Source organism: Trachemys scripta, chromosome 7, assembly GCF_013100865.1.
Source record: "Trachemys scripta elegans isolate TJP31775 chromosome 7, CAS_Tse_1.0, whole genome shotgun sequence".
In the NCBI taxonomy this organism is placed as follows: Eukaryota; Metazoa; Chordata; order Testudines; family Emydidae; genus Trachemys; species Trachemys scripta.
The window spans coordinates 125,599,664-125,612,230 of record NC_048304.1 but is presented as its reverse complement, the minus strand read 5'-3'; the positions used below and the strand labels follow the sequence as shown (position 1 = coordinate 125,612,230).

The 12,567-nt window shown below is 59.9% G+C and overlaps 2 protein-coding genes across 5 annotated transcripts in view; one reads left to right on the top strand and one right to left on the bottom strand.

Moving 5' to 3' along the window:
• The window catches only part of MORN4 (MORN repeat containing 4), a 13,633-nt gene extending 2,353 nt beyond the window's left edge, over positions 1-11,280 (top strand). For 2 of the 4 annotated variants that reach the window (XM_034776575.1, XM_034776574.1), the window contains exons 2-5: positions 7,706-7,803; positions 9,022-9,136; positions 9,571-9,680; positions 9,893-11,280. In XM_034776575.1, the coding sequence (XP_034632466.1) occupies positions 7,737-7,803; positions 9,022-9,136; positions 9,571-9,680; positions 9,893-10,041 (441 nt within the window). In that variant the 5' untranslated portion in view covers positions 7,706-7,736 and the 3' untranslated portion in view covers positions 10,042-11,280. Of the gene's footprint in view, positions 1-882; positions 1,186-6,548; positions 7,220-7,705; positions 7,804-9,021; positions 9,137-9,570; positions 9,681-9,892 lie in introns of those variants that run through there. The other 2 variants (XM_034776576.1, XM_034776573.1) reach the window with 2 other exon arrangements.
• A 655-nt stretch (positions 11,281-11,935) lies between these two features.
• Positions 11,936-12,567, bottom strand: part of HOGA1 (4-hydroxy-2-oxoglutarate aldolase 1) — a 10,749-nt gene continuing 10,117 nt past the window's right edge. The window contains exon 7 of the mRNA XM_034776572.1: positions 11,936-12,441. Coding sequence (XP_034632463.1) covers positions 12,292-12,441 — 150 coding nt within the window. The 3' untranslated portion in view covers positions 11,936-12,291. The remainder of the gene's footprint in view (positions 12,442-12,567) is intronic.

Below are 12,567 nucleotides of genomic sequence, written 5' to 3'. Positions count from 1 at the left end.
GGGGGGGGGGGGTGGGGGGGGGGGGGGGGGGGGGGGGGGGGGGGGGGGGGGAGGGGGGGGGGGGGGGGGGGGGGGGGGGGGGGGGGGGGGGGGGGGGAGTAGGGTACAGGAGTGGGGTTGGGGTGCAGGTGGTGGAGGCGTGGGGTTCAGGAGTGGGGGCTGCAGGGGGTGATTTGTGAGGGGTCACCTGAGGGACACTTTTCTGGAAGCTCATGGGGGGTGCATACATTCAGCCTCCATGGCTGGCAGATGAGGTCATTCCTAGCAAGGGGCACCTCGGGTCAGTTCACATGGATCTCTCCTGCGGCCTGGCTCGGCTCATTGGCTGGGGTGAGGGTCGGGTGCCGATTCAAGGAGGGTGGCTTGCTCTGAGTTGCTGGCTGAGTTCTCGTGGTGCTTTCGCGTCTTGCATAGGACAGCTTGGGGTATCTCGAGGCCTGTTGTAGTGGGGGCAGATTGCTGCTGGAAGGACTGTTGCATCCATTACGCCAGGGGTTCTCAACCTTTTTCTTTCTGAGGCCTCCCCAGCATGCTATGCAAATTCCATGGCCCATCCACCCCACACCTGTGAAGCTAAGGCTTTGGCTTCAGCCCCAGGCGGTGGGGCTTCGGCTTTCTGCCCTGAGTCCCAGCAAGTCTGATGCTGGCCCTGCTCGCGGTCCCCCAGTGGGCCCTGGACTCCTGGTTGAGAACCATTGCATTAGACAAGGACTGTCATGCACACACAGTGTAGATTATGTGCCACATGGCAGGTTTTGACCTGCACTCACATCTTGGTGGAATTGTTACTAGAGGTGTACGCCCCTTTCTGTGGGAGGCAGGACAATCCAGGGTCCCCAGGCAGCTCCATTTCTCTTTCCTCCATTACTTCCTCTCTCCCAGATTTGTGATTTCTGGTGCCTGGATTCTGTGCATCTCCCTATGAAGCCATCCAAACCAGTGCTTCTCTGTGTCCCGTCCCCACCCCTCCCAGGCCTCTCCTCCAGGCTGATGTGGGCTCTGGGAGCCCGAGCACTGGCTGTTAATGACCTCAGCAGAGAGCATTCAGTTCATTTACCAGCTTGGCACTGACTAAGGGCCATCTATCTTCTCGACAAGAAGCCCCTGCAGTCTCGCTTTGGTCCTTCTCAACAATACATCCTGCTAGCAGGCTGAGGAGCTCTCTGGCTCTCAGCTTCCATGGAGGTAAGCAAGCGAGCATCCTCTCTCTCAGAGGGAGCAGCCCATCCCCGTCCCAGAGCGTGATGCTGGTACGTTCCCTCTTCCCCTTTCTCTTAGCTTGCAGTGTAAGGCCTGCAGCTTGAACCGTTGGCTGGTCCGTGAGAGGGGCAGCGTGTGTACAGGGAAGCACGGCTCGTGGGAGCTGCACACCAGGCTAGTGCTGTGCTGCGGGTGCATCTCTGGCTTCTCTTGGCCATTACAAGCTCATCATGGTTCTCCCAGGAACAGCTTTTTCCAAATGAGCGGCTGAGCCTGGATTTGAATGGAAATGCTGATTAAACTCGCAGCCTCTTTGAGTGTTGGCTCTTGGTTTTGCAAATTGAACTAGAAGGCTGGTGGCACTTCTTGTATCCTGGTGATTGGAATTGGGGGTTGGTGAGTAACTAAAGGGGAAAATGAGCTGGAGTGGAGGCTGTGGAGGCAAGACATTCAAATCCCAACGTGCCTGTGAGTCAAACTGCGGCGCCTGCCCAAGCTGGGGGACCAGGGAAACGGGTTCTGATTTTTCACCACTGCTGCTGCCCTCTGAATAGAGCCGGCAGTTTCCCTTCCTAGGCTTTGGGCACTAGAACAACATCTGGGGAACTGAGAAACCCGGGGGAGGACTAAAGCCGTCCAAGTGGTTCTCACACTACCAGCGTGCTCCTTGGGCTGTATGTGGATTTGTGACACCTCTCCTGGCAACCTGGCAGTGTCCTCTTTCCCCCCCCCCCCTTCACGGAAATGAGCAGAGTGAAGTCCAGGGTAAAGTGCAGCTGGGACTTACAGACTCACTGACCTCTGAGCTGGAAAACTGAGTTCGACCCTCTCTCCGTTCGCTGGAGGCCAGCGTGACTCCAGCAAATCTCTGCTCCTCTCTCAGTGATCTCCATGTGGGCATGGTTATGTCCAAGGGCCTGACCCAACGAATCCCCAGGAGGACCTGATTCTCCCACGTGGCTCCTTTTGAATCTGCATTTCCAATTGCGCTGCTGGGAGCAGCTGGGGTAGGAAGAGGGGACTCTGCTGCTGGAAGCTCCCCCCCGGCCTGGGAGGCCAGGTCCTCAGTCTCACTGGCTGGTTGAAGTCTGAGTAGAGGGGCTTGGCACACCAAGCTCTCAGTCCAATGGCCCTTGTGAGGAATGAATTGTTGGGTTATTGGAGACCCACCACCACAATGGTCACTGATTAGCCCCCTTGTCCTCTCACCCCTACTGGGGCCCTGTAGGGCAGAGCAGAGGCGCACTGGGAAGGCAGGGGGCACCACTGCTGCTCATGTGGCACCCTCCAGAACTATCCGGGCACCTCATGCCCCCTCCCCACCTTGGCAGCCTGAGCTCCATGGCAGCAAGATTTCTCCCTCCCTCTGCTGGGAAGCGGGAGTGCTGCCGGCACAGCCCTGGCAGGGGATTTGATAGTTACTGGTACAGAACCACAACAGGTGTCAGTGCTGGGGAGTCAGTGGGACAGCCTACCTCAGCAGCTGTGATTTCATTGTCCGGGCCAGAGAGTGTCCCCTGCCTGCCCTTCCCCCCCCATCAGAGGACTTCATTAGCTAGGGATGGGAGGTGGCCTGTGATACTCAGCAGTAGCCCTGTGCCTTGAGGGAGCAGCAAGCCGAACCCAGAGCTCCACCGTCAGCGCGGACAGAGCAGGACTCCTCGCCCTTCGAATGAGACGCCTCTCCACTATTTCATGGAGGTGCAGCCCTATTGGGCTTTGACTCTGGGCTGATGAAACAAAAGCCACAGGCAACAGCAACCTGAACTGAGCACACGGACTGGTCACTGCTAGCTGAGGAGCAGGGATCTTCTGTCCTGGGGTGGTCACCGGTCCCCAGCTCTCAAACTCTCGTCTCCCCTGTGGGCATTTCCTGGAGTCCGCTCTGATCCCGGCTCAGGGCACCTCCAGGCCTGAGTTGGGCAAGACGTCGGACTCCTCCTCCAGGGCAGTCTCTGCAAGATTATCCAAGCAGCAGTCTAGGACACAGCCTCAGCCTTATTGAGCGAGGATCAGGAACACCCAGGAGGTGGCTGGGTCCTGCTCCCTGAGCCATCTGGCGAGTAGCAAATCCCTCAGCCTCCCACAACCCATCTCCGCACTGGGGAACCACAAAGGGTTAACTGATGTGACAGCCCCTGGTGTGGACATGTCAGGCCATCTGGCCAAGGTTAGCCTTGTGACCATGTGAAGCGCAGAGTTGAACTGGTGAACGCAATCTCTAATGCAAGGACTGACAGGGCCTTCCAGCCTTCCTCTCCCAGTGCATGATCCCGGGCCTTGAGGAACTGGCTGATACCCCAGTGGCCATGGAGTTCCTAGTCAAATCCAGCCTTTCACAGAAGGTGTTTGCCTGGCTCTCCCCAGGCCTGTATTCAGCACCTGATTCACCTGGCCTTTGTTATACCCTGGCGGTGTGCAAACATCCTGCCTCTCCGCGCTCGAGGTGACTCTCCACTGGGGCGGGAGGAGTCTAGAACTGGTCAGCTGGCAGCTTGGCTGGCTGGGCCCCAATGGTTGGTTCTACATTGCTACTGACAGGATCTGTTAATACAGATGTCAGTTTTTCCCTCAAAACCCAGCTGTGTCCCTGTGCAGGTGCCATTTATGCATCCGAAGAAGTGGGCTGTAGTCCACGAAAGCTTATGCTCTAATAAATTTGTTAGTCTCTAAGGTGCCACAAGTACTCCTGTTCTTTTTGCGGATACAGACTAACACGGCTGCTACCCTGAAATCCATCGGTGATCTTCCAGAAAACACCATCCTGGCCACTATGGACGTAGAAGCCCTCTACACCAATATTCCACATAAAGATGGACTACAAGCTATCAGGAACAGTATCCCTGATAATGTCACAGCTAACCTGGTGGCTGAAATTTGTGATTTTGTCCTCACCCACAACTATTTCACATTTGGGGACAATATATACCTTCAAGTCAGCGGCACTGCTATGGGTACCCGCATGGCCCCACAATATGCCAACATTTTTATGGCTGACTTAGAACAACGCTTCCTTAGCTCTCGTCCCCTAACGCCCCTACTCTACTTGCGCTACATTGATGACATCTTCATCATCTGGACCCATGGAAAAGAAGCCCTTGAGGAATTTCACCACGATTTCAATAATTTCCATCCCACCATCAACCTCAGCCTGGATCAATCCACACAAGCGGTCCATTTCCTGGACACTACTGTGCTAATAAGCGATGGTCACATCAATACCACCCTATACCGGAAACCTACTGACCGCTACACTTACCTACATGCCTCCAGCTTCCATCCAGGACACACCACACGATCCATTGTCTACAGCCAAGCTCTAAGATATAACCGCATTTGCTCCAATCCCTCGGATAGAGACAAGCACCTACAAGATCTCTATCAAGCATTCTTAAAACTACAATACCCACCTGCTGAAGTGAAAAAACAGATTGACAGAGCCAGACGAGTACCCAGAAGTCACCTCCTACAAGACAGGCCCAACAAAGAAAATAACAGAACACCACTAGCTGTCACCTTCAGCCCCCAACTAAAACCTCTCCAGCGCATCATCAGAGATCTACAACCTATCCTGAAAGATGATCCTTTACTCTCACAGATCTTGGGAGACAGACCTGTCCTCGCTTACAGACAACCCCCCAACCTAAAGCAAATACTCACCAGCAACCACACATCACTGAACAAAACCACTAACCCAGGAACCTATCCTTGTAACAAACCCCGATGCCAACTCTGTCCACATATCTATTCAAGTGACATCATCATAGGACCTAATCACATCAGCCATACCATCAGGGGCTCGTTCACCTGCACATCTACCAATGTGATATATGCCATCATGTGCCAGCAATGCCCCTCTGCCATGTACATTGGCCAAACCGGACAGTCTCTACGCAAAAGAATTAATGGACACAAATCTGACATCAGGAATCAAAATACTCAAAAACCAGTGGGTGAACACTTTAACCTGTCTGGTCATTCAGTGACAGACCTGCGGGTGGCTATATTACAACAGAAAAACTTCAAAAACAGACTCCAAAGAGAGACTGCAGAGCTAGAATTGATATGCAAACTAGACACAATCAACTCCGGTTTGAATAAGGACTGGGAATGGCTGAGCCATTACAAACGTTGACTCTATCTCCCCTTGTAAGTACTCTCACACTTCTTATCACACTGTCTGTACTCGGCTAGCTTGATTATCACTTCAAAAGTTTTTTTTTTTTTTTTTTCTCTTAATTAATTGGCCTCTCAGAGTTGGTAAGACAACTCCCACCTGTTTATGCTCTCTGTATGTGTGTATATATATCTCCTCATTATATGTTCCATTCTATATGCATCCGAAGAAGTGGGCTGTAGTCCACAAAAGCTTATGCTCTAATAAATTTGTTAGTCTCTAAGGTGCCACAAGTACTCCTGTTCTTCTTTTTGCGGATACAGACTAACACGGCTGTTACTCTGAAACCCTGAAACCTGTCATTTAGGGGAGGGTTATGGGGCAGTTCTATGGACCACCACTAGGTGGGGCACAGTTTCCTCTTATTTACCTTGGGACTTTGCAGGTCCAGAACCTGACATCTGGGGAAGAAGGAAGCAAACTAGGCAGGTCTCCAGTTCATGTATTTTATTTACTAAATTCAGCAAAAAGCATGGACTAGTCACATTGAGAAAGTGGGTTAGTAGCAAGCGATGATCCGGGTTATTTAATCCAACAATTCCCTCTAAGCTCGGTGTGATACTGTGGGAAGGCAGCCGTCCTGCATAGCCGTCCGCCCCAAGGGAGCAGCATTATGAATCTCGGTGCCAGTCGATAGCTTTATTCCTGTTGAATAGTGATTCAGGGAGGGCCAAAATCACCCCCCAGCCAAATCCGCGCACGGTTCCGTGTAACAAGCCGTGTTGGTTGGAGTTCTATTGGGACGTTTCGTTTACAATTCAAGTGACAAATGTAGGTGAAAACCACGTGATTTCTCAGGATTAAACATACAGCTCCTAACCCAGGAGATATGCGTGCGATCTCCTGGGCAAGGAGGCTGTTTTCCCTAGGGCAGTCAGGAGTTTGAGAGCTGTTGTACAGGTGCCACTCTCACCTAACTTCTCTGGGGCCCAGCCCCACTGCACGCTGGTGTGCTCGCTACCAGCCATGTGCTGGAGCTTAAACCCTACGTGCACGAAGGGGGGGTAGCAGCAGCCCTCTGCTGGTAAGTTGGAAGAGAAGAGCAAACCCCGAAGGATGGTGGTTGTGACTCTCGGTTGGTTCAGCCGCCAGAAGCTGGGCTGGGGTAATACCCAGTGCTTTTAGCACTGACTCGGAAGGTCTTGCTGGCTCCTAGAGGTTACTTGCTGGCAGGTGTCAAAGCTTAGCGGCTGTCTGTGGCTAAACTCCTACCCTTCCTTGGCCAGCTGGGAGGGTGGGGGAAACACAATCCTCTCTCCGGGCATGATGGCATCAGGTGGCCAGAGACTGCTGGACAGGAGCGGCAAGGCCAGGCAAGCAAAGGGTGGCCTGGCTGCCTTCTCCCCTTTGGAAGCCCCTCAGTAAATCCTCACCCGAGATCACAGGATCACCAAAAGGGCTTGATTAGGTCCCCCTTATGCAAATGAGAGCCTACCCACTGCAGACATTGCAGGCCCCAAATCCAAGAGTCTGTCTGCGCAGTCAGCAGGTCCCCAGGTATTTTGAGGTTCTGGAAACATGGATCAGGCGACCGGCCTACGACAGTCAACTCCGGAGTCATTTAAACTGTAAAGCTAGCAGAGAGCTGACCCTGAAATGCTGGGCAGTCCCGGCTCCCACGCTCGCTCAGCCGTGCACAGAGAGCGACGTGCCGTACACCTTCCCCCATCCCTTAGTACTCAGCAGCTCAGCTTTGAGCAGAGTTGTTTGCTCTGCGGAATCCAGCGATGGGTTAGTCTCTAACTCGGAGCAGGAAGTCCTGTCCTCCTCAGCTCCCAATCCGGAGCTGCCATCTTTACCTGCAGGGAGCTCCTTAGCCTGCCTGCTGCGCAGGGCATGGAGGTCGGTCCGGTTCCAGGGCTCGTTCCTCCCCCCGTCTAGGCAGCTGCCAGGCCGTCTGTGGGGCTGCAGCGTGGCGCTGGAGGATTCAATGTCAGGTCAGCTGGAGGGGCTGCTGGCACAAGAGGGCTCAGCCCCCAGCCAGCTCCTGACTAGCAGTGTGCATAGAGGGCATCCCCTGGCAGGTCAGGCCTAGACAGGCCTCAGAGAGGCACTGGGAGTGGGAGGCGATCCAAAGGGAATGGGGAAATGCCGGCTGGTGCTAGGCAAAGCCTTGAGGGAGAGGCCAAGGAGCTTGCACTGGGCGTGGAACGCGGGCATGCTTTGGGCAGAGGGAGAGCTTCCCGCAGCAGGGCACTGGGGGCAGGGTGAGGCCTCAGAACAATGGCAAACCACATGGCATGGGCCCTGCACATCCAGCAGGCTCCCAGCCCTGGGTGTCTTACCCCCAGTGCCTGCTGGGTGTTCTCACCTGCCCCTTCCTTGCAGGTGTCGTCTCGCCTGCCCCGGAGCTGGCACCATGACCTTGACCAAGGGCTCCTTCACCTACTCAAGCGGGGAGGAGTACTGCGGGGAGTGGAAGGAAGGTGAGCAGGGTGCAGCGCCATGGACCGGCTGTGCCTCCCAGCTGGCCCATTCCATTACCCTCCCCTGGCTCCACCCAGACGGGCTGCAAACAGCCCCTGGCATCTGTGCTGGGCACCGCCTGCTAGCCTCTTCTGCGGGCAGGGCGGGGAGAGGCACCTGCTCCAATCCGTCCCACAGGTTATATGGTGCCCTCCTTCCCAGGGCTGGGCCCGGCTGGCTGGGAGAGGGGAGCCTGCCCCTCCCTACCTGACAAGGCTCCCGGTGCCAGGCCCTTAAAGAATCAGGAACCCAGGTTCTCCCCAGACAGCATCTGCCCCTGCCCTCCATGGGCCTTCCCCTGCTCCCCAACTCCTGGGACAGGGCAGCCTGATCTCCTGCCTTCCCCCTTGGCCTCAACCCATTACAGTGGGGAAGAGGACCCCTGGCTGCCAGGGAGCCCTGTCCCTGGCGGTGTGGGGGCTGCCCTCTCTGGGGAGCTGGGTCTGTCTAGACAGCACCTCTCACCCGGCTGCTGAGCAGCACTGCCACACACTGCCCCCGGGGTCCCCGCCCCTCTGGCTGAGAGCAGGCCGTGACCTCTCCCCCCACCGGCTCGGGCCTGGGGATTCCTGAGCTGCACGGGCCAGCCCAGGCAGCCCTGCCCTGGCACAGGGAAAGCTGGCAGCAGCCCTGGAGAAACCTGCGTTTGGGGACGTCTGCCCCGGCACTCGGCAGCTTCCTGCCAGCGGGGACCATGAATGTGCCCTGTCGGGACTCCCCTGTGCTCCCCTCCTCCTCTCCCTTGACCCTCCTGTGTCCGGGTGGGTGGCAAATGCCTTCCCCACGCGTGGATTGGCCCCGGGGGTGGGGGGTGGGAGAGGCTGCAAAGTCCAAACCCTCCTGCCCCATTGGCCTGTGGAGCTGACGGCGCAGAGCCCAGCCGTGAGGACAAGCTGCCTTCCCCTGGATCTCTCGGGCTCTCCCCTGGGCACCGGCAGCCAGCAAAGCGGCCATGAGTGCCGGGGTTCCAGGCTCGGTGTGGGGCACGGGCCCCACTGAGCCCCAGCAACCTGAGCTCCCCAGCTGGGCCAGCTCTGGGAGTCAGCTTAGCTCTGGGTTTTCCCATCTGCAACCTCCAGCAGTGCCCTGCCCAACCCTGCACCTGTCCCTTGGCTGGGCACTGGGGCCCCTTCCCCAGGCTGTGGGCGCTGGTGACGCCGCCCGCTCTTGTTGCCTAGGCCGCAGGCACGGCGTTGGCCAGCTAACATTTGCGGATGGCAGCACCTACCTGGGTCACTTTGAGAACGGGCTGTTCCATGGCTGCGGAGTGCTCACCTTCTCCGATGGCTCCAGGTGGGTACGGCACCTTGCTGGGGCTACCCTGGGGAGCTGGGGCAACTGGCCTTTCTCGTCTGTGGGGACTGGGGATGGCTGAGGGGTGCTGGTGCTGAGTCGTGTGTCTGTGCCCTCCCACCCCACGGAGACCCTCTGCTCTTGCTTACCCCACGCCTGGCGCTGTGGGGCGTGGGTGGGGAGTCTCACGTGGCGGGGTGCCTGTGGGGACCCTGACGCTGCGGGAAGGGCAGGGAGCCTGACGCTGTGGGGTGCGGGCGGGTGCGGGCAGGGAGCTTGACGCTGCAGGGCGCGGGCGGGGAATCTGACGCTGCAGGGTGCAGGGGGGTGGGCGGGGAGCCTGACGCTGCGGGGCGTGGACGGGGAATCTGACGCTGCGGGGTGCAGGTGGGTGGGCGGGGAGCCTGATGCTGCGGGGCTGTCTGTCTGCGCAGGTACGAGGGGGAGTTTGTGCAGGGGAAGTTCAATGGCGTCGGAGTTTTCACGCGCTACGACTCGATGACCTTCGAGGGCGAGTTCAAGAGCGGGCGTGTGGACGGCTTCGGTGAGTCCCAGGCAGCCCCGGTGAGCAGCCGCAGCCCCTCCCAGCAAGAGCAGCGGGACGAACAGCCTGGGCAGAGCCGGGCAGGCAGCCCTGCTCTCCAGCACAACCCCTGTTCCCCCCTTGGCCCCTGCTGCCCCGCTCTCCCACCACCCTGCTCCTCCCTGGTGTGTGCAGCTCCCTTCCCCGTGACTCCCTGCTCTTCCCTCCCCCAGGGCTCCTGACCTTCCCCGACGGCTCCCATGGGGTGCCCCGCAGCGAAGGCTTCTTTGAGAACAACAAGCTGCTGCGGCGGGAGAAGTGCCCGGCCGTGATCCAGAGAGCTCAAAGTGCCTCCAAGTCCGCACACAACCTCCCAGCGTGACCCTGCCGCCACGGGACTCCACTGCCGCTGGCCGGCCTGGCCTCCAAGAGCCTGCGGGGCAGGAGCTGCGGTGCCCAGCCAGGCCGGGTAGGGGTGTTGGCAGAGCCATGGCTGGCTGTGTCCCTCCTGCTGGCTACAGCACTTCCTCCGAGGGCCCGGGTCCTGGGGGCTCTGAGTGCTGCCCCCCGCCCAGGGGGAGACAGGAGACCCCCTTCTCTGGGGCTCTGCTCACTGCCTTGGGACCCTCCATACAGACACCTGGGCCCAGCCCCCACAGCCAGCCCTGCTGCTGGGCTGTGTGGGGCAGTGGAGGGGGCAATCTGCCAGGGCCTTGGGGCCCGTGGTTAGCAGGGGATGCAGCTGGGAGCTGCTGCACCTGCTTCCCCAAAGCCAGGTATGATGGGCAGGGGGTAGTGCCCAGTCGGTGCCCCCCAAGCTCAGCGGGAATAGTGCCCCTCTCCAGCAGGGTGCTGACACAGGCCTGACTTCGCTAGTGGGATGTGGCCGTGGCAGGGAGCTGGTATCTCCCTGCCCCTTGTTCTGATGCTGGGGGCAGGGCAAGGCTCCCCCTTCCCTTGCTGTGGGTGTCCTGGCCCCATGGCCCGTGCCTCCCCCTCAGCTCTCCCAGGGGCATCTGGCCTGAGCAGGCCCACGGCTCCTCTCAGCCGTGCCCTGGACAGCGAGACTTGGGGGGGCTGTCCGGTCTCTATTGCCTGTCAGTGCCTTGGCACAGGGTCGGGCCAGGGCTGTGAGCGCTGAAGGGCTCCGGGGGCGCTGTGAGTCTGCACCGCCCGCGCTCACGCTGTCCCTTCGACAGTCTCCCTTCAGCCCTAGTGAGCACTGGGGCCTGCTGCAGCCTGGCGAGTGCCGGTGTCTGGGGGGCCGCAGGGCTGGGCTGCAGCCCTGGAGGGCTAGAAGAGCAGGGGCTGAGGGACATCAGCAGTGTGAGGTGGGGGGAGCCAGGGCTGGGCTCATGGGGCAGCGGGCAGGATGGGGGGGCACCAGCGGAGCTGCACACGGGACTCCCCCCTTCCCCACTACTGCTTGTCTCTGGTGTCGGTTCTGCTGGGAGCAGTAGCCGTCACTCCTGATGCTGGCGCAGGGAGCCCAGGGCTTGGCCCGGCTGGGGGGGTGTGTGAACAACCCTGGCCGCGCTGCTGCTGCCCTCGTGCCTTGCTGTGTCCTCCCCCGCGCCGCCTCCGCGGGGCCTCGGCAAATAAACCGCGTTGCCAAACCTGCCCTGCTGTGTGTGGCTCTGTGAGGTGAGCTGGGGCCGAGCCTGCCTGTCCCTCCCGTCATCCCCCAGCTCAGGGAGGGCGACCCCCAGGGGTTTATACCCCCCAGCCCTTCCCAGGTTTGAGCAGGGGAGGGGCCCAGGACAGGCCCAGAGTCCTGGAAAAAAGGGGCCCAGGAGCAGTGACGGTCCAGCCTGGGGCGGGGTCCCATGCCCTGGAGCCCCGTTCAGAGACCCCGGCCTTGGCACCAGGTTCTCATGTCCTGGCCCAGCTCTGCCTGCTGGCGCTGGGATCTGGGTGCCCCATGCTGGCTGGCTCCGGAGAGGGGGTGGGGGGGAGCACTGGGCAGCGGGGCAGGGCCTTGGCTTTCCCGGGGTGGTGCTAAAGCCCAGCTCCAGTGGGGAAAGGGCAGCATGCCAGGTGCTAGGGGCAGGGCACTGATACGCTGGCATAGCCCTCCCTCGCTCTATGCTCTGTATGCCCACGCTGGCTAGCCCTGCGCCTCCTGGGAACCAGTGTGGGCCTGCCCAAGCCCCCATGTTCCTGCTGGCTGAGGATACTGCCCCCGCCAGCCACGAGGCGTCTCCAGGGAGCAGCGTACCCCCTCCAGGCCGCGGGGCGGTTCCACCTTCCATGAGTGAGGAGGGCGGAGGCGGGCGCAGTGCGGATGCCAGGAGTTTATTGACAGCTCACGGTGCACCAGGGACCCTGCCCCTCCCCAGACAGCCAGGTCTCTCTAGGGAAGTGAGAAGGGGGGGAAGTGGCTCTGGGCCGGCCCAGGTTCTGGAGGGACCTGGGAATCCACCATATTGCTGAGGCCTGTGGGTTGGCTCTGCCGTGCCACAGGGGGCTTGAGGGGGAAGGGGCTGCGCCCCCTTGGCCAGCTCTGGGGGGTCTGTACCCCTGCCCTGGGGAGGGGGCTTGGGTGCTCCTGGGAAGCAGAGAGAGGGAGGGCGCCAGTGAGGGGAAGGTGAACAGAGGGGGGAGGAGTGAGGACCCCCCTTCCCCTCCCCCGTCACAGCCAGCCATTGATGCTGAAGTCCCTGCGCAGCTCCTCCAGCTGGGCCTCGCTCAGCGGGCGCAGGGGGGCGCGGCAGGGCCCCCCGTGGTACCCGAACCACTCCATGGCCTGCTTCAGCGCCGGGATCCCAAACTTGCGGGTGACCTGCGGGTGCCAGAGACACGCTGAGAGGCTGGCCTGCCCCCCCCCCCCCCCCCCCCCCCCCCCCCCCCCCCCCCCCCCCCCCCCCCCCCCCCCCCCCCCCCCCCCCCCCCCCCGCCCCCACGCCCC